This window comes from Urocitellus parryii, chromosome 6 (assembly GCF_045843805.1).
Source record: "Urocitellus parryii isolate mUroPar1 chromosome 6, mUroPar1.hap1, whole genome shotgun sequence".
In the NCBI taxonomy this organism is placed as follows: Eukaryota; Metazoa; Chordata; class Mammalia; order Rodentia; family Sciuridae; genus Urocitellus; species Urocitellus parryii.
In genome coordinates this window covers 112,887,369-112,908,758 of record NC_135536.1, presented here as the reverse complement: position 1 = coordinate 112,908,758, position 21,390 = coordinate 112,887,369, and the positions used below count along the sequence as shown (strand labels likewise).

General features: G+C 48.7%; 1 protein-coding gene across 1 annotated transcript in view; it reads right to left on the bottom strand.

Moving 5' to 3' along the window:
- Positions 1-18,678, bottom strand: part of Nox5 (NADPH oxidase 5) — a 54,729-nt gene extending 36,051 nt beyond the window's left edge. The window contains exons 1-9 of the mRNA XM_026387831.2: positions 18,527-18,678; positions 15,318-15,438; positions 13,900-14,050; positions 9,065-9,275; positions 7,933-8,167; positions 6,592-6,745; positions 6,171-6,349; positions 4,843-5,025; positions 3,134-3,266 (exon numbers count right to left, since the gene is read on the bottom strand). Coding sequence (XP_026243616.2) covers positions 3,134-3,266; positions 4,843-5,025; positions 6,171-6,349; positions 6,592-6,745; positions 7,933-8,167; positions 9,065-9,275; positions 13,900-14,050; positions 15,318-15,438; positions 18,527-18,576 — 1,417 coding nt within the window. The 5' untranslated portion in view covers positions 18,577-18,678. The remainder of the gene's footprint in view (positions 1-3,133; positions 3,267-4,842; positions 5,026-6,170; positions 6,350-6,591; positions 6,746-7,932; positions 8,168-9,064; positions 9,276-13,899; positions 14,051-15,317; positions 15,439-18,526) is intronic.
- Positions 18,679-21,390: the final 2,712 nt, after the last annotated feature.

Genomic DNA, 21,390 nt, shown 5'->3' with positions numbered 1-21,390 from the left:
CTTGGAATGGAACCACCATTTGACCCAGCTATCCCTCTCCTCGGTCTATACCCAAAGGATTTAAAAACAGCATACTACAGGGACACGGCCACATCAATGTTTATAGCAGCACAATTCACAATAGCTAAACTGTGGAACCAACCTAGATGCCCTTCAGTACATGAAATTAAACCCCTATCTCTCAGCATGCACAAAACTCAACTCAAAGAGGATCAAGGATCTAGGAATTAAATCAGAGACTCTCTGTCTAATAGAAGAAAAAGTAAGCTCTAATCCTCATCATGTGGGATTTAAAAAATGGATTTGGGGCTGGGGATGTGGCTCAAGCAGTAGCGCGCTCGCCTGGCATGCGTGCACGCTGGGTTCGATCCTCAGCACCACATAAAAAATAAAATAAAGATGTTGTGTCCACCAAAAAGTAAAAAATAAATATTAAAAAATTCTTTCTCTCTCTCTCTCTTTAAAAAAATGGATTAAAAAATGTGGCATAAGTACACAATGGAATATTATTCAGCAATAAAAGAGAATAAAATCACGGCATTTGAATGCAGTTGGAGAAGATAATGCTAAGTGAAATTAGCCAATTAAAAAAAAAAAAATGGCGAATGTTTTCTCTGATATAAGGTGACTGACTCATAGTGGGGTAGGGAGAGGGAGCATGAGAGGAATAGACAAACTCTAGATAGGGCAGAGGGGTGGGAGGGGAAGGGAAGTGGGAGGGGGTTAGCAATGATGGTGGAATGTGATGGACATCATTATCCAAAGTACATGTATGAAGACACGAATTGGTGTGAACATATCATATATACAGAGATATGAAAAATTGTGTTCTATATGTGTCATAAGAATTGTGATACATTCTGCTGTCATGTATTTTTTTAAAAAAAAAAAGCAATTAAAAAAAAACTGGTCAAAGGACTGGGTTGTGGCTCAGTGGTAGAGCACTTGCCTGGTATGTGTGAGGCACTGGGTTCAATTCTCAGCAACACATATAAATAAATGAATAAAATAAAGATTCATTAACACCTAAAAAATAATAATAAAAAAAAGAACTGGTCAAATACTTGACATGTCCATAAGATAAACATCCTGGTATCCAACCCCAGAATACCATGTGGCCACAAGAGGGAAAAGCTCTACATTCCCCAACATGCAAAGACCTTCAGGACATCCTGCCCACTGAGTGAAAGTGGGCTGCAAAGCCATGGGTGTGTGACCCCAGGTATGCAAAACCGTCTTGAATCTGATGATCTGTGTTGGAATAAGAGATCTGGAAGCCTGTTCACCAAAGGACTGGCACTGATCTTTCTTTGGAAAAAATTAGTTGAGGGATTTTAATTTTCCTCTCTACATATTTCTCTATTGTCTGAATTTTCTGAGAGTATACACATTTATTTTTAACAAAGCAGAAAAAGAGAAATATGGGAAGAAAATGGCATGTCCTCTCCAACCCCGAGCCTGCCTTTGTCCCGTGGTCACAACCCAGGTGATTCCAGGGTGGAGACTGTGCAGCTCCACGTGGGGAACCTGGCCTTGGGTCTGCACCTGAGCTGTAGCAACTGGGCCAGAGGCTCTGCTGGCGGGGCTGGGAGGCATCCTGGGAGGCATTAGGAGCTCAAGCTTCTAGTGGTGTGAGTGAGAGAAGCCCTGGTGCTCTTTACCCCTCACTTAGCCAAGCAAGGCTCTGCTGTGACGAGTCACCCAAGATCTTCCCTGGCAGGAGCCGTCGTGCAAGCTACCCTTGCCTGCTGGAGGAACCACCTGTGGTGGGAAGGCTAATTGCTGGCCTGGCCAAGAGAGAAGGGGTCAGGGGCTGGCCCCAAGAACAGCCCAGGACCTGAAGGAAGCATGTGCATGGGTGCGAGACAGAGGACAGCTGGGTAAAAGGAGGACAACTGAGCAGTCCTATGGGTGCTGGGGACCCAGAAAGAAATGGAAGTTCAGGGCTAGGGAAGAAGAATGCAAGAGCTTCAGCTGCCTTAGGTCTCTATAATGCTCATGTCCAGGTGGGAGTGTGGAAACCCACCCCCCTTGAAAATGCCTCGTTCTCCTCTGAGCCAGCTATTCCCATGCTTAAGAATCATCTATGGCTCTCAACTGCCTGAATCATCTATCCCAATTCCAACTCTGCATTCACCGTTTTCCTTGGTCCCATCTTGGCTCTAATTTGCTTTGCAGGCCACATTGCCTCTCTTTCTCTCCCCACCCATTTCTCCTTCTGAAACCAGAATTAAACAGGCAGTCAGTATAGATAGGTACATCGAGTCAGGTCTGATCAAGGAGGCCAGACTGTCCCCTGAGGGATTGAAATGTTACTTCCTTCAGAGCCCTTCCTCCGCCCTTATCAAAACCTGCCCCTGCTCCAGCCTGTTGCCAGGGTAACCTGTCCCAGGAATTGCCCCTCCTTCAGGGAGCATAAGGTTGTTAATTAATGTGTCTTGGGCTGCTCCTTCCACCCTTCCCCCTTCAGCCCACCTGTTTCCCACCTTTTGGCCAGCCACCAGCATTCCAGGGCCTGGCCACAGTAGGCAGGAAGGAGAGAGATAGATGAGGGGAAGAGGGCAGGAGAGCAAAGGAAGCCTGGGACATAAACAGGGCAGAACACCTCGCTTCTTGGGATACCAGGATACCAGCTGTGCCCCCTTCTCCCTCCCGGGAGAAGTCTATGTTACCCCTTTTACAATAAGCCCTGCTTTATGTGCTGGCCTCAGCGTGCTTCTCTCATGCCATACTTCAACATGTGGGGAGCAGGACTCACCAATAACCGGGTTATCGCCTCCCTACTCCCTGCCCCTCCAGGGCCCATGTTCCCTGGTCTTCCTCTTTTTGCTTGTTCTGGCCCCTCTGCCTCTTCCCACCCCTCCTCTCTAGTCAACTCCTATTCATCTTTTGAGTCTGAGAAGCCTCCCCACTTATCCCACCAAGCTGGCCCCGCAGAACCTTCTGGGGCAGCTGCTATAGCCCTTGCCACCCCACTCGAGCAGTTTTCATGTCTTCCCCATTTTTGAGGGAGCTGAGGACAACTTTCTGTCTCAACGTGGGTCAGCACCGTGTTCCAAGCCCCCAGGCTGCATGCAGCAGGCCCACGGCAGGCACTGGGCGAGTGTGTGGTGAGTGGTGGGCACTGCCGTACCTTTCTGCTCTGGAGCACTGCTGATGGTGAAGGGGTGCCACTCATAGCGAGCGATGGTGGGGATGTTCAAGTACAAGTAGTCCCCAGGCCTATAGTGGAAGAGAGGGGGCCGCTGGAGGATGAGATGAGTGACCTGAGAAAGAAGAGGGAGGCCAGGTCATCCTCTCTGCCCTGGATCTGCCAGGGGCATCAGAGAGAGAGGGCAGAGCCTGGGCCACCCCTTCCTCCAATGGTGACGCTGTCTCTGCCTTGGAGTAGGACTCACCCTGAAGCCAGCCTGCTGGCCTAGAGATGGGTGACACTCAGGGGAAGGACAGTGGCGCTGCGCTAAAGGGTTTTTACCCCACTTCTCCCTCCTGGGCTTGAGACTTCCATAGCACTTCCTGCCAGCACCTGGCTGGCATCCCACTGCCATGGGCTTCTCTCCTTGAGCGACAGCATCCTCCTGGACACTAGCTCTAGTTTATTGGGCACTTACTATGTACCAGAGCTGTGAGGAGCACAGTGAGCAAGAGTGCGAGGCCCCACAGCAATCTTCTGATATAAATACTGGTCTTCCCCACTTTAGGGACAAGAAGCTGAGGCTCTGAGAGGTTAAATAACTTGCCCAAGGCCACCAGGCAGGGGGCTGTGGGATATAACGCCACCAGAGGCTGTCTGTCTCCAGTGCCTGGTCACACAGGGCACCTCATCATTCTGCATCCTGAGTCCTCAAACGGAAGCTGTCCAGAGCTGACCCGCCAGCACTGCCTCCTTTTTCTCTGTCAATGGTGCCACTCTGACACCTGGGAGATGGCCTTGGCTCCTTCCTTACTCACCCCAAAATGCAGTGCTACCTCTTGAGTTTTCTGTGGTAGGTGCCCCGCCCTCCCATGGCTGCTGCCTCAGGGTCAAGGCCTCACAAGCTATGGGCTTCGTATTTGCTAGCGCTTCCCAATGGGTCTTCTCCGAGACACTTTCCACAGAGCAAATAAAGAAATCTAGCTAGAGTATGAATTGTCCATGTTTGCCCCACTTCACCACCATCTCCTCCTACAAGTGCAGGGGTTCTGGCGGCCTGCAGGGCAGGGTCCAAGCCTCAGAGGTCTTGGCCACACCCTGCCCACTTCTCCAGCTTCTCCCTTGGTTCCAGCCATGTCAAATTCCTAGAGGTCCCTTAAGTACAGCGTGCCCCTTCACTACCCTGGGCCTTTTCTGAGCTATTCTTTCTCTTACCAATACGCTTTCCCAACTTTCATAGCTAGAAAATTCTTATGCAACCCTCAAAACACTGAGGTGGCATCACCTCCTCTATTGATTGATTGAAGGCTTCTCTGACTTCCCAAAGACAGGAGTTTAATACTTCCTTACACTCTGCTTCTCTCTCCAATACAGCTCTGCTCTATGTGAAAGGGCTGACTCCCTAGAGAGCAGGCAGTGTCTGTGTGACTTATCACAGGGCCTGCAACCTTGCAGCCACTTAATATATTCTTATGGAGCTGAATTGGGATTTTCTCCCTTGTCCTGGCCTTTTGCTGTCTGTCCCATCATTCTTCTTCCTAAAGGGTCATACCTGAAAGGCTGGGCCGGGTCTCACATGGTGTGGGTTTCCTCCACTACCCTGGGCTGCAGTTATACCAATGTGTACTTCTTTGGGGTCTAACAAGGTGCCCAGCGCTCTGCCCTATCACCCGCCACTCAGGGTTAGAGGAAAAAGCCCCCCCTTGCACCTTGGAGGGGAGGAGGTTGACTTCCACAATACTCAGGGGTGCCATGCGGGACTTGATCAGCCCCATGGCCTTCTCTAGGAGGAACAAGATGCCGGGGACCAGAAGCCACTTCCAGAAGTTAGGCCCATGCAGGATGAGAAGGATCCACAGGGGCAGGTAGGACAGGTGGGTCCAGTAGAACACCTGTGGGGGTATGAGGTGGTCACTGCCAAGCTTGAGGCCTGAGGGTGGCACAGAACGAGGGCTCAGGGCCATCCCCAAAGCCCAGAGCCTTGACTTTCTCTCGGGATGGGGATGGGTAAGAGGCTGAGGTGACTGATGCACATTGCTTCTTTGTTCCAGGATGGAGGGAGTCTGGAAGGGAAGATTCTGATACAGAGGCAAACATCTGAATGTGCCTGGCCATGTTCTGGGCAAAGCAGAGTGGACACCAAGGTCCCTGTCCACTGGCCCCTACTCAGGGAGAGGGGAAAGACAGCAGTGGTTTCCTGGGAGGGGAAAAGAAGGAAGACAGCTTAATGCCTGCTCTTCCACCAGCTAGGGGACCTTGGGAAAGTTCCTGACTTTTCTGAAAATCAGAGTCCTCATCTGTCAAATAAGGATGTGGGTTCCTGCTTCAAAGCCTGTTGCTGCCACAGCGGGGATCCATGGCATCTGTTCCTGACGTGGCCAGTTCAGTCCAGGACACAGTTACCGTCTCCAAACCAAGCTGGCTGCACCTTCTAAATCCTGAGCAGACTGGAGGCAGGAAGTGAAGAAGGAACTGACATTTTCAGAGCACTATGTGCCAGGTATGGGACCAGAAGCTTCGCATATACTACCTCGTGAACTTCCTAGAATAATGTCAAAGGTGAAGGATTAGACCTTCATTTTATTGATGAGGAAACTGAGGCTCAGAGAGGCTGAGTGAGCAGAAAGTGGTGGAGTGGGGATTTGGATCCTGGCGAGCCTGAGTTTCTTTCCCCCTGTGCCCTCTGAGCCTGACTTATACCAACTGGGGCAAAGGGGTAAGGTCACAGAAAGGCAGAATCTGCCGTCTTCAGCTGGCACATGTGAACTGGGCCCGATGGCAGAGCCCAGATGGCACACAAATAGCATGCAGACCAGCCTGGGGCTTCCTGAGCTCTGCAGCAAGTCAGAAGGGACACAGCAAAAAAGGAAAGTGGGTTATATACAAAGATATGAAAAATTGTGCTCTATATGTGTAATAAGAAGTGTAATGCATTCTGCTGTCATGTATTTAAAAAATAAAATCAATTAAATTTTTTAAAAAAAAGGAAAGTGGGAGCCCAGCTTGGGGAGAGGCAAAGGGGTCAGGGCTGGGGCACCTGGAAGTGGCCGCTCCTGCGGACGCAAGGGCTGGAGCAGATGACCATGAGCAGCAGCAGCAGCAGCAGTGCAACGCCCGTCGGGGAGGCTGAGCCGTGCACCCAGCCGATGCCAGGCCGCGTGGTGAGCAGCAGTTCCCAGAACTGGAAGGGGCTGGCCCCGGACTGAGCCAGGAGTGCTGCAGACAAGCACAAGACCGCTCTTGCACCTGCCTTGCCTCTGGGACCCTCTGCATCAAATACTGGCCCAGGCGGGGACTTTGGCTCAGAGTGCTGGCCCACCTTGGGCCCCTCTGCTTCCCTCTGCAGGCAGGCAGGACACCCAGGGGCTGCACCCATGTTCAGAGCTGGGAGCTGTGTAATCCAGGGGTTTGTGAGGCCCAGGTTCCCCCCCCCCCCAGCCCTTCCCTAGACCACTTACCGAAGTTTACAACGTGGGCCACAGTGTGCACAAGAGATAGTCCCACCACTATGTAGCCCATGAGCTGGTGGAACTGGATAACGTAGTCCAGGGGCAGGACCTGAGTCAGCCACGTGGCTCGTAGCCACGTAAGGCAGCGCCTGAGCATCAGCACCTGCGGGTAGAGTGGCAAGAGCCCTGCCCAGCAGCTCCCACTTGTCCTTTCCCCAGCAGGGTATGCCTATGTCCCCCTGAGCTGCCTGGACTTCCTGAACAGACCCCCGCTGCTCCCCAGCCTTTGGTGCTCTCTGAGGTCCACAGCTGGGTCTCCAAAAGAGAGTCTCCAGAATCAGGGTGAGAAGAAAACACTAGAGTGCCTGCATGTGTTGTTTTCTATGGAAACAAAATGAGAAACGTAGAAACTTTCACTAACGTTGAACATGTGCATTGACAAGGTACCTCTTCAGTGCAGATGTCAGATGGACACTTGGCACGTGCAGTTCTCAAGGTGTCCTGGGGGCAATTGGCGCAGGCTCCTCACTTTATCATTGCGATTGGTGGATTTATGTGTGCCTAGATATGTGGACCCACAGACTACAGTGTCTGCTTTAACTAAATGAAGCTAACTACGCCCCCCACCAAGGGCAGGCAGCTTAAGAGGATTCACTGCTGGGAAGCTGCAGAGTGGAAGTAGCATAACAAAGCAAGAGTGAGAGATCAAGAGAATGAGCCATGTGCCGCACATTCCTGGCATGAAGTCTGTCAACTGGTTATGGGGTTGAAACAAAGCCCACTCTGGCAAGAAGCTGATAATTCCAGGAAGCATGTTTAGAATAGAGATGTGCATCCCTGATGGTGAAGGGGAAGTCTGGCCTTACAGTGATATTGTGCCATAGCTGTATTAGCTAAGAGACTAGTTCATGCATATAGTAAAGCATATGAAGGGTTTTTGTTAGTTTTGTTTTAATTGCAGGCATGTGAGATACAAAATGCTTGGAGACCAATTCCATGGTGCAGAGGATCACATTGGGACTTAAATTAGAGGTGACCTGAAGTTTTTTTCTCTCTGAATGGAGCCCTGCAGAGGCTTTACCATAGGGTTGTTGTGAGACCAAATGAAATGTACTTATCACCATGCCTGATACATAGGAAGCGCACTAAATTGCCAGTTATGTTATTCCTCACTGGCTGTGCAACTGTGGACAAGTCACTGTCCCTCTCTGGGCCTCAGTTTCCATCTCTGGGTGCTGGCCCAGGTGATTTCTAAGATTCCATCCTGCCCTGCTATTTCTAGGTGTCTGTATGTGAGAACCCACATTCTCCCCCAACCTGCTTCCCTGCAACATGCCAGTGTGGCCCTACCGCAATGAAGCTGCAGTTGAAGTTGAGGCATTGGCCACAGCCTTTGGCCACCATGATGCTGGCACCAAGGGCCCGGTGTGCATTGGCTGCCAGCACAAAGAGCAGCACTTGGAGGCCAGTGTAGGTGGCCAGGCAGAGCAGCTGGTTGCGGTGGTTGTGCCAGTAGGCAGCTGTCAGTGGGCGTGGCCTGTGCAGAGGACGACGGTTGGCAGGTGGTGTCAGCCAGCAGGCAGCACTGCAAGACAGGGCACTCTGCTCAGAGGGATGCAGTGGGGCAGGAGAGGGGAAGAATCTGTGTGGGCTGTGAGGGTCACCTAGAGGCCCCCACCTGCTGTGGCCCACCAACTCTTTGGAGCTGTGCAAGTAAGCCAGCTTCCTTCCACACTAGGAAACAGAGAGGTCAAGACTTGGTCACTGTCACACAGTTAGGTGGAAATGGAATGGAACTCTGGTGTGTTGGATGTCACAACCACAGCTATTTTTTTTATTATTATTATTACCTCTGTTTACTTCTCCCATTTAAAAAAAAAGGCAACCAAAAAGGAGAGAAGAATCTGTGATACACTTTGGTAAGTAACCCACAAGAAAGTTAAGACACAAAAAGAATGGATTGCAAGATTGGCACTCTTCAGACAAACTTGGGTCTGAGGTCAGACTCCACTCTTATTTTCTCCCCAGGATTTACTAATTGTGTACTTTTCTACTTTACTTGTTTATTGATATGAATTGCATGTCTCCAAAATGTCTCCCAGCAGAGTTGAGAACTCAGTCCCTGCCAAGCACTGCCCTTATTTTGAATGGAGCTTGATGTGTGGTGGCTGTTCAGCCAATATTTGTTGCTAATTATTTGTGTGATCCTAGGCAAGTTATTCAGAAGTAATTTTAATTTACTTTTGAAAAAATAGGCATTGTTATAAAATGCATTATTGCATGTGAAAGTGCCCCCTGCACGTAGTAGGTGCTTAATACTGTGAATTGATTCTGAAGAGACCGTGCAGAAAAAAATGGAGGCAAAACAATAGCTGCTCGAGGGACAGATCTTTATTCCCTGGGAAAAGGGCACGTGGGGACTACCCGCTCGGGACCTGGGTCTAGCCCCGACGCGGGCAGCGCCCGAGCCCCCGCAGCGTACCTGATGGTCAGGTTCTCCATGACGCCGGGGAACTGCTGCAGTTCGTCACGTAGTTCATCGAAGGTGATGGCACCGCTGCCGTCCTTGTCCGCGGACTGGAAGAGCGCCAGCGTCAGCTGGTCCAGCTTCTCCTCCGGCAGCGAGATGGCGCTCTCGCGCAGGCACGACCGCAGCACAGTGCGCAGCTCGTCGGGGTCGATGGAGCCGCTGCCTGTCCCGGGTGAGGACGGAGGGGGGAGAGGGCGGAGCTGTGGCAGCCCTGCAGAAGCCCTGCAGATGCCCTACACTCACATTGTATTGGGTAGCGGGTGTTTTCTCGTCACCCACCTTCAGTTTTCTGCCAACCATTTCCCTTTAGGCGCAAAGACAAAGCAAAGGACCAAATGTCACCTTCGTGCAGCTCAGAAACCTTCCATGGCTCCCTACTGCCTAGCTCAACAGAAATGAGGGCCTCCTCAAGTCTGGAGAATCTTTGCCCTCAGTGGATGGCTTTCTCCAGAATCAGTGGTATCCTCGCTAAGTATCCTTCAACTTCCAAGATGATCTGCCTAGAAAAAGTACTTGCTTAATCTGTAAGTAGCTGTGCACTCAGACTTCAATATCCATGAGGCCAACCGAATATGGGATGGTGTTGAGGAGAAGGGCCCTGTTGCTCTCCAACGTACAGCAGAATGTTTATCATGTTGTCTCAGAGAGTCCACAGCTGGGCACTCCAGCCCAGCCATGTGGCCTTATGTGGACATGGGTGGTTAAAAGTGTGATGGACAGCCCAGTGCACTGGCACACACCTGTAATTCCAGTGACTTTAGAAACTGAGGTAGGAAGTTCGAAAGATCAAAGCCTGATCAATTTAGTGAGATACTGTCTCCAAATAAAAAGTAAAAGGGCTGGGGATATAGCTCAGTGGTAGAGTGCCCTGGGTTCAATCCCCAATACTTTAAATAAATAAATAAATAAATAAATAAATAAATAGTAATGGGTAAAAGAAGTCAAAAACACCTAAAATAAGATTTGGAACATTTTTTCTGTAATTATGTTCCATTTAAAAAAAAAAATGTTCATTCTTCCTAAGCAGCAGGACAGGACTGGAATGAATGTTTGCTTGCACTGCTTTAGATGTAGACACAGCCACAGTAGCATCCTGCTTCTGCCCCTTGCTGTGTTATGGTGGCTCTAAGTCTTTAGAGTATAGACTCTCTCTCTTTGCCCATCTATCAAATGGGGATAATAATTTCTCCCTCCAGATTTGGTTCAAGGATAATGGACAATTGTGAAACATCTAATACAGTGTCTGAAAGAAATTGCATATACATGGGAATTTTTTTTTGCAGAGGGGAGGGGTTACCAGGGATTGACCCCGGAGCCACATTTCAAGCCCTATTTTGTAATTTAGAGACATGGTCTCACCTCACTTTTTCTGAGACTGGCTTTGAACTCAGCCTCCCAATCTGCTGGGATTATAGGCGTGTGCCACCATGCTTGGTCGCTCAGTTTACATGGAAATTCTTATTGGTATTGTGATCATTATTTGGGCCCAAGTCAAAGCCCAAAATCACATTACAATGTAGAGTCTAACATACCACTTTCTGACCACAAAACCACCAGCTTTCTTTCTCCCACCTTTGTCCTGAAGTGGCACCCCCTTTCTCCACTGAAAAGTCTTAATTGGGCCTCTCCAGAAATCTTCACCCAGACTGATTTTAGGACTGTCAGCAAAAGAGTCTCTGTAAAAGAGTCCAATGTAGATAAACTTCCTATTTTCATGTCGCCCTGTTTACTTAGCCACTGGCCGAGAAGATACCAGCCCTCCAGGTGCTCGACACCCCCTTACTAGTTTTTCACAAACATATCCAGAATAGTACTTTGAAGAAATGTGCAAACAAGGTTCTGGCCTTGAGCTGGGCTTCACAGAGATGTCTACATTTTTAAGATAAGAGAAGTTACCAACTGGGCTCCATGGTAACAGCTGGCAGGGGGAGAATAGAAAGGGGAGAAGAAGCTCTCCCCTTCTTAGGTGTTGTCCTTGAAGGGTTAACTTGCCCAAAACAGTGAAAGAAAAAGCTGCTTTTATGTGAACTTCTGCATACTGTGAACTTCTGAGCCCCTCCCCTTACATGCTGGGTATAAAACTCTGAAACTCCCTGAACTCGGGGTTCAGGGGATTCATTGATTACAGCAAAAGCTGTGCCCTCTGAACCTGGCTACAGCCAAATAAAACTGTTTCCTGCTATCTTCAGTGCCTTACCTCGTTTATCCCTACAACAGTCCCCCAAGGCAAGGTATACATTTCTTCTTCCTCCAGTTACAGACGGACCCCTCCTTATCAGGTCATTGATGACCCCCCCCAGGTGTGAGCAAAATTTGGTATTTAGGAACAGCCAGTGATGAGGGGCCCCGGGAGACTGGGAAGGGGGCTGAGGAAGATGCTCAGGAAGTAGGCATGGTCAGCAACTCTGGGGGTTTCTCTAATTCCCATTCCCACCTGACCCCATCTAGCTAGACCTCATTCCTGGAACCTGCTCCCCAGTTGCATGGGCTGTTGACCATGCCTGCTTCCGGAACAAGTCGGCATCGACATTTAAATTTTTTGGAATGCAAATCCAGTCCTGTCATTCCCCTGCTCAACACTTTTTGATGGCTCCCCATTGCTCATTGAACTGAGACTCCAAACCATGGCCTTTGCACTTATTAAAGGCAAAAATGGGAAGAGGCACTTAATAGAACACTCTTCTCCCAGCCTCTACCAGAGCCCCTCCTGTCTTCCAGCTCCTCCTTTCATTCTTCACTTTAGCAAATGGTGGTACTGCTTCCCCCACCCACTCGCCATAAAAATCAAAGCAGAATAAATCAGCGTCCACACTCTTCTGCAGAAAAAGCTAGCACTCCAAGTGGCTGGCTCTGGCCCCGAAAGTTTAGATGTATAAGCTGGGAAAGGTTCATGTTGCAGAGCAGGGAGCTTATTTATTTACAGGGGTGCCAGCGACCAAAGAAGGGGCTTTGGCTGTCCCCTGTGCTGAGAAGATTGGTCTTCCTCCCTTGCAGTAGAGCCTGGGCGGGGTGAGCGGAGGCCATGCCCCTACCAGGAAGCTGCTAGGCTGGGCTTCCTAGCTCCCTGTATTTATCTTTCATTGTTCTTAATATTTAAAAATAATTTTGAAATCTCCTGCCTGAACACATAATATAAGCCTTCCTAGGAATTTATATTAAGGAAATAATCAAATAAATCACCAAAGATGTACAAATCAGGATATTCGTTGAAATTTTGTTTTTAATGCCAAAGAGGAAGGGCGGTAGGCTGTAATTCTCCATTTAGGTAAAGGGATTTAAGTAAACAGAACTTAAACTGACAATAACAGTTTAATAGCTGATTCCTTTAATTATCCTGTGTTTAAGCACTGTTCTGAGTTTACATAAATTAACTAATTTATTCCTCCTCTCAACCTGGGTATATACTATTATCATTATCATTATCCCCATTTAATAGTTTAAAAAATGAGATAAACAAATTACCTCAATAAGTAACATGCTAAAATTCAGAGATGAAACTGATATTGGAACCTAGGTAGCCCAGCTTCAGAGTCTGAGCCCTTAACTACTAAGCTAGGCTACACAGCATATGTGGGAACCATGAAGCCGCACTCAAAAACAGTGCAAGAACCCCTGTGAGTTCCCACAAGTAACAAGTAACAGTATTAGAAAGGAAGTGGAGAACTTGGAACAATTGTCCATTGCTGAAGGAACATAAAACTCTGCAGCCTTTGTAGAAAACAAGGCAGTTCCTTGAAAAATTAGACACAGGATTATGATGTGATCTATCAATTCCACTTCTGAGTATGTACCCAAAAGAATTGAAAAGAGGGACACAAACGTATTTGTATATTAATGTCCATAGCAGCATTATTCACAGTTACCAAATGACAGAAACAATATAAGGGTCTGTTGACAGATGTATGAATAAACAAAAAATGTGGTGTGTTTGTGTGTTAGTGTGTGTGTGTGTGTGTGTGTGTGTGTGTGTGTGTAATATTATTCAGACTTAAAAAGGAATGAAATCCTGTCACATAATACAACATTGGTGAAACTTGAAGACATCATATTAAATGAAACAAGCAAGACACAAAAGGACAAATATTGTATAATCCCACTTATATGAGATATCTAGAGCCGTCAAATTCTCAGAGACAGAAAGTAGAAGGAGGGGGGAGGGGAATGGGGAATTAGTGTTTAACAGTACAGAGTTTCAATTTGGAAAGATGGGAAGTTCTGAATGCACTTAATGCCAGTGAACTTCACCGTTAAAATGGTTATAATGGTAAATTTTATGTTATGTATATTTCACTATGATAAAAATGATGTTGTAAAGCAATGTATTCTTACATGAAAAATATGGATATTGTTTAATGAAAAATAAACTAGCATGGTCCCATTTTTTAAAAAGGTGTGTGGGGTGTGTGTGACCATAGAAAGAAGTTTGGTAAAATGTTATGGGAGGTGTTAGCTTTCTTTACACCATGTTGAGTTATCAGACATGTTCATGGTGAGCTTCTATTATTGTGATGATAAGAAAAAAGCAACAAAGTGATTTCTTTTTTCAACCAAAGAACAGAAGGAAACCACCAGCTTCTGGGTAAGTTGAATCAAAGGCATGTGTTTCCTGCCCCAGAGGGGCAGAGATGGGGGACTTCAGGAGGGACAAGGAAGCCAGCCTCTCCTGAGGACCCAGGCTCAGGCCCAGGCTAGGTCTGTAGAGCCTCATGGAACTTAGCATTGAGACGGCTGGCGTCTTCCAAGGGCCCGTTCTCTCCACCCAGCCCGTGCCCAGGAAGAGCCCTCACCATCCACGTCGTACACCTGGAAGAGGAATTTGAGTTTGTCCATGGGGTGGCCGCGGGTGAGCAGGGTGAGCGCCTCCTGCAGCTCCTCCAGGGTGATGGTGCCATTTCCGTCCGAGTCAAACAGGGTAAAGAACCGCTCTGCAAAGAAGGACTGTGGAGGGGAAGCGGGGGAGACCCGTGTGGCTGCAGACCTGCATGCTAGAGCCCCTGTCGGCCTTGCAGTCCAGATCTCTGGGTGGCCCCTTACCCAACCTGGGAAAAGGGCGGGTTCCTTCCAGAATTTGTCTCCTCCCCTTTTGGGGTGTCCACAAGGGGTAAGTGAACTTGAAGACAGGGACTTATACAGTAGTGCTTTTCTGGTTCTTAAGGCTCTCTGCAGCCTACACTTATGGCTTGTTCTTAAGAGCTGACTCAGTTATCAACAGTCACGTACTGTGCAGTCCCTGTTTTCCAGGCCTGGCAGAAGATGCTGGAGACACACACAGGAATTAAGGTGGGTGGGGCTTGGAGTCCTGAGATGCCTCCCTGGGGGGAGGGAGGAGCTTGTCAGCCTGGGCTTCCTTCCTTTCCCCCTGGGTTCCTAGGGTAGGGCCTTTATCTTTCTATCACCATGAGTGACCTTTACCTTGAGGTGTTCACAGCCTCCTGTTTTGAAGGAACTGAATCATTGGACTGAGTGGGCCAATTGTTCCTTCCCTGTGTTTTCTGGGTTGGGACTTTCGACTTTAGTTTCCCAAGCAGTGCTTTCTGATCCACCTGGGACACTCAAATGCTCACTGGCCAACCCCTGCCAAGGACACGGCCACCATCCCATGTCAGCTCAGAGGACAGTTGGCTCTCTTTTCTGCTGATAAGTGCATTGTTTTCTTGGCAGGGAGGCCTGCTGCGGTTCAAAAACTTTTCCCTGGAAAGAGGCTAAAGTTAGAGCATCAGCTTTACCCTCAAGGCTAGAGGGAACTGAGAGGCTGTACTATCTCTCAATATTTCTGCTGACTTCTACTTTGTGGGATTTCTTTTCTTCTTCCTCCTTTGATTTCTTTTTTGTACTGGGGATTGAATCCTGGGGCGCATCCCCAATTCTTTTTGGTTTTTATTTTGAGACAGGGTCTCACTAAATTGCTGACTCTGGCTTTGAGCTTGTGATCCTCCTGCCTCAGCGTCCTGAGTCACTGAGATTACTGGCATGAACCACCGCACCCAGCTCGTGTGTTGTAGGAAAACCCCAGAAGGCCATGGCTACTCAGAGGGATGGGAGGGCACCAGCAACCCCTTGCCAGCCCTTCTTAGCTGTGGGGCCTCAAGTCCAAAGGAACCCTGGGGAACTCCCTGGCTCTCCTGTAAGGCCTCTGTCTTGAGAACCAGCTGCTCTTCCTCTATAAAATATAAAGGCAGGGCCCCTGCTTCGGGTTGTTACTTGCCTCTTTCACATTCAGTGCTCTTTTGAATTCTTGTAGGTTGATCTCCCTGTCTTTTCCGGCAATGTTCTTGAACTGCTGTGTCACCCACTGAAGCCACTTAGCATCCTCCTCTGCACTTGTGCTGGGAGACAAAGGAGATAAACTTATGGGTTTGGGGTGGCCCTGGGCTCCAGAGGCCCCATGGTGGTGCCAGGACCTCTGCTGCGCTCTAACTCAGGCTCTGGGCCTCGCCTGCAGTACGTTCAGCTTTGACTGTGGGTCGGAACCTCTGCAACCAGGCCTTTTCCTCCCCAAGCCTCCAGCCCTGCCTCCCCACTATGGGGGCTGGCCAAGGCTTGCATCTCTATAGGCTGTGAAAAGACAGGGCTCCCGTAGGACGGACCCCATGATAGGGATCACTCCAGATGATGATGGCTTTTCCACCTCACCTTCCCTGCTTTCCCATCCTTCCTACCACTCCTGCTTCATTGGATCTCTGGTGGGCCATGGCACTTTGCAGAGAGGAAATGGACTCAGAGCAGTTAAGGTTCTTAGTTAAATGTATTCAGCAGGTTAGACACAGAGACAGAGCTCAAATTCAAGTCTGTTCTTTCATCCTGGTATGCCCCAGAGCCTCTGGTCCTGCTCCAACACTTCTAGAATGAGCCTGGCTCAGCCAGGACTGCAGGCCCAGGGTGCAGTCTATGCGGCCACACAGCATTGACCATCTCCCCTCATGCCCTCTGATCAGAGTTTAGTGAGGAAATCAGGACACCCCTTTCCATGACACAGTCACAGGGCTCTTAGCAATACAAGAGGTCCCGTGGGGTTCTGGTGGGGGGATTGCTAGGAGGGGGAGGGGAAGAGTTATAGCCTCTGCCTAGCATGTGTCCCAGCATAATTGTAATCCCCAATGGAGCGACACTCTCCAGCTCACTCCACCCTTGCCAGCTTCCTCTGCTGCCTGCCAGGTGGTGCCAGGGTCCCTGGAGCCCTTCTGCCTACCCATTCCGTGTGACCCTCAGCATCCTGGGGCTTCACTCCTTCTTGGCTTCCTCTGCCCCTATCTTCTATTTACCACTCTTTCCCTGACATTCCTGCTCCTGAGCACTCAGGCACCTCCAAGAGCAGGTGTCCAGGTCAGGCCCAACCCCCAGGAGCTGAAGGGCAAGCCCCTGAGCAGCAGACCCTGAGAGGTGCTGAGCACTGGGGCTTAGAAGGGTGCATTCCAATGATAACACCAGAGCTGCTGGTTTAACCCTCAGAGAGAACTCCCAAACCTTCAGAGAGGGCTTGTGAGCTACCCTTGCTTGCTTGGCAACTGTGCAAGTTATCTGACTTTTCTGTTTCTCTCTATTTGATCTCTTTATAAACATGTGTTGGAGGGCTGGGATTATGGCTCAGTGTTAGAGTGCTTGCCTAGAATGTGTGAGGCAATGGGTTTGATTCTCAGCACCACTTACAAATAAATAAAATAAATGTCCATTGACAACTAAAAAAAATTAAAACAATGCATTATATGTTATATATGTGTGGTATGTATATGAGTATATGTTTATATATAAACACACGTATATACACACATATACATACACAGTACACTAAAGCATATATATGTGCACACATACATATGCTTTAGTCTATTGTGTATGTTTATGTGTGTGTATTTATATGTGTGTTTATATATGCATGTGTATATTTGTGTGTATATACAATAAATGTATATTTTATTGTGTGTGTGTGTATGTATGTATGTGTGTGTATATAAATAATGTATGCCTAACTCCACCTTCCAAATTAGCAAGTCTGGTATAGATTCCTATTTCCCAGAGTGGACACAGAGAGATTTCCTCCCAGGGACCCTGAAGTGACTCAGGGCAGAGCTATGACTAGGTCCCAAGCTCTGGACCCCTCAGGTTCTCTGTACAGACCACCTAACCAGGTGCTTGCTGCCTCCTCATCTGTAAACACATGGTTCTAGTGAGCCACTGGGACTGTGCACCAAGAAGAGGGTTCTCCAGGCAGCCTCTTCCAAAGGCCAGTTCAAAACCCCTAGGGCCCACCTCACTCTGGAGCAGGAAGAGAAGTGGGGACTTCAGAAAAGTGCAGTAGAAGTGGCAGGGGCTGTGTCAATGCCCACGCCAGCCTCCCACAGAGACAGGGAAGCTTCTGCATCCTCCAAGGCAGGAACGCAGGCCTCCAGATTGCCAGGCACTTCATTCCTCCACATATGGTTCCCTAGCCCGTTGTCCCTTTAAAGCTTTGGGATACCCAAATGCAGTAGGTATTGTTATTATTAAACCTGTTGGGCCATCACAGAAACAAATTTGTAAAAATGGAAGGGAACTTCCAATCAGAGCTTCTCATCTCCCAGGGCCTCAACATAAGTCTATTTTAAGATTTGGCTTCTCTGAGCTTCCTAGATAGTTCCACGCCAGCCGCAGAGAACCACTATGTCAGCCCCAGCTCCACCGGCTCCCCCTCCTATGCAAAAAATCAGCCTAAACTTTCCCTGATAGGAGCTCACTACTTCTGTAGCCACCAGGTCAGCATAGGTGCCCCTGTGCCCCTGAGTTTCACAAGTGATGACTTCCCGCATGTGATGTGTCCTACGACCATCACATCTCCCTCTGACATCCAGTCACCTTCCAGCAGTTTCAAGACAGCCCTCCACAGCCCCAAACACCATCCTCCTGAAGAGCAGTGGCTCCCACATTGCACAACCTGCCTGCCAGAAGCAGGGGAGCTTTTGAAAATAAACAGTGTGACGCATCAACTCCAGTGGGAGCTGGGCACCTGCACATTTAACCAGCACTCTGGATGCTTGTGACTAATTCAGGGTAGTCGAGGCCCATAATTGGAAAAGTAATGCCCTGAGAGTGGAGCAGAACTTTGCCTCTCAGGACCCCTCAGTGAGTCACTCCACAGAGCTGCGAGAACTCTGGAACACAGACTGGGCGTCAATGCTGGCCCAGGGAGGCAGGGACTGGATTGCACCTCTCACTTCTCAGAGATGAGATCAGTGTGGCCAGCCAGCAGAATGTGAACGAACAGAGAACTCTGAGAGGGGATTAGAGGAGACTAGGACAGGGAGTGACAAGGTAAGAGCAGAACTCATCTCCTAACTTTTGCCCAAAGCAGACCAGCCACCCTTTCTAGATATCCCACAGGAAAAGAACCCCACCTCTCCCTGTCCCTGTCATGGAAAGCTGGACAAATGAGCCACTCACCCTCTGCAGCTTTCAGGGTCTGGCCCAGCTGGTTCTTCAGTCAGCCTCATTCTTTCCCTGTCTTCCAGACCACAGGCCACAGCCACACTCCAGCTCCTCCTCCCTGACTTTCCTGAAGACCTGCTCACAGCCACAGCCCTCAGCAAGCCATGTGCTAGCTGAAGCCTTGCTTGGTCCAGAGAAATTTCAACCAGAAGGCCTGGAGCAGGGGTGGAGCAAGGGTTTTATAGGGAAGGATGTTGGCTGTCTTCCATCCAATCCAGGGTCTTTCACTTTTCCTTCCTCAAAGAGACTGCTGTGCAGTGAAGGGGTCGGGGGTCATGGAAAACTTACCAACAAACTTACGTCCGGCTCTGCTTAGTGCCACTTTGTAACCATAGTATCAATTCTCAACAAAAATGTTTGGGCACTTAGTCTGAGCTGTGTCCTGAGCTAAGAACTTTCCACGTATTGTTCACTTTAATACATCACACAGCCTGGCTTGGAGGGCATCTCTAGCATCATGCTAAAGGGAAGCGTGGAGAGGCCAAGCAGCATGTCCAGGTGGCTCAGCATGAGTTCAATCTGTGCTGGGCTTATTCTGGAGACTGCTGTGCCTATGCATGGAGCTAAATTCTGCCCCAGCGTATGTATAAAGATATATTGGAATAATCAGGTGCAGAGGTTCCCAGCTCAATGAGCCTGGAGTAAAGATCTCCCACGGGAAAAGAACCCCACCTTTCCCCTGTCCCTGTCATGGGAAGCTGGACAAATGAGCCACCCATCCTCTGTAGCCTTCAGGGTCTGGCGCAGCTGGCTCTCCAGGCAGCCTCATCCTCTCTCTGTCTTCCAGACCACAGGTCCCAGAAAGGCTGCTGTCCAGACAGCAGCCTGTGTGCTGAAAGCTCTTTTTAAAAAAGCTCCAGAGAAATTGTCTACTTCCCCAGATACGGTCACCGTGCAACTAGAATTCAAAGTGCTTTTTATTTTTCCTCTTGCCTTGCAAGAGATGAGCTCCAAATGATAACTCTGACCATCTGGTGCAGATTAGGACCACCTAGTGGAGATTTTAGATGTCTCTGGTTGTGATATTATGATGATAACATATTTTCATATTTTCACCCACAATTCCTGGCTCATAACTCTATTTTCAAAGTGGGCCAGAGAAACTAAAATTTCTCTTCCCCAAGGGAAGCTGTAGAAACTATTATTCCCTCAACTTTCTGTCATGGAGCAGGTCATAAAGAAATTCTCTGATCTGCTTTGTCAGATCATCAGACCTCCATATCTCAGAAGGAGTCCCACTCCATACTCAGCAAGAAGCAGTGCTGCGTAGGGAGGCTGAGTCCAATCTGGACAGACGGGCCTCACAGGGTTTCCCACTCAGTCTAGTACGTGTAAATCATAACTTCTCTCTCTCTCTCTCTCTCTCTCTCTCTCTCTCTCTCTCTCTCTTTCTGTGTGTGTGCTGGGGTTGAACCTAGAGCTTCACACATTCTAAGCACATGCTCTAACCACTGAACTAGACTCCCAAACCAGACCATAACCAGATCATGTCCCAGCATACTTTTACATGACTGTTCAAGCTTCAATGGTGCCTACACAAGAAGGCTTCCATGAAAGCCCTGAAGGCCAGTGTTCAGAGAGCTTCCAGCTATCTGGACATGTGGCAGTTACTTGAAGCCATCATGCCCTTTGCTTATGCCTTTCCCTGTGCATCTCTTCATCTGTACTTTTGTAATGTCCTTTATAATAAACCAGTACACGTGTATGTCAGTCACCTATTCATCACTCTGACCAAAATAACCTAACAAGAACAACTTAGAGGAGGGAAAGTTTATTTGGGGCTCATGGTTTCAGAGGTTCAGTCCACGGTCAGCCGGCTCCGTTACTCTTTGCCTGAGTGAGCCAGAGCACTGTGGCAGAGGGGCTCGGTGGAGGAGCGCTCTCACATCATGGCAGCCAGGAATCAGAGAGAGAGAGAGAGAGAGAGAGAGAGAGCAAGCAGGTGCCAGGTAAATATAAACCCCAAAGGCACACCCCCCCAGTGACCCAGCTCCTCCAGCCATGGCCCACCTGCTGATCTCCCATACAGAAGTCTTTTCAAACTATTGATCCATCAAATTGATTAATCCACGAATTCGGTTACAAGCTCTCATGATCTGATCAATCCACCTCCTGCATTAACGTGGGAGCTTTTGAGGGACATCTCATACCCAAACCTTAACAATGAGTTCTGTGAGCAACCTTAGAAAATTAATTGAACCCAAGGAGGGGGTTGTGGGAACCCTAATTTATAGCCAGCCTGTCAGAAGCACAGACAAAACACCCTGGAACTTGAGGTTGGCATCAGAAGTTGGGGGCCAGTCTTGGGAGCTGGGCCCTAGATCTGTGAGATCTGATCCTGTCTCCAGGTAGATGGTGTCAGAGCAGAATTAAATCAGAAGACACTGCAGAAATTACTTGTTGATTACTACTGAGAAGAAGTCGCCACACATTTTAGGATTGCAGAAGTGATCTGAATTGTGAGTGTAGCGTAGGAGAAACTAAACTAAAGTTTGCTTTTTCTACTCGATGGTTAACTTCTAAAATTAGGGAATAATTACTGCTTTTCTTTGTTTCTTATTTTGGGAGGGTGCCAGGGATTGAACTCAGGGGCGCTCGACCACTGAGCCACATCCCCAGCCCTATTTTGTATTTTATTTAGAGACAGGGCCTCACTGAGTTGTTTAGTGCCTTGCTTTTTTGCTGAGGCTGGCTTTGAACTCCCGATTCTCCCGCTTCAGCCTCTGGAGCCACTGGGATTACAGGTGTGCACCACCGTACCCTGCTTTGTTTCATTTTAAAGAGTGGTAAACTCAAATTCCTCCATATTAAAGAGCTCC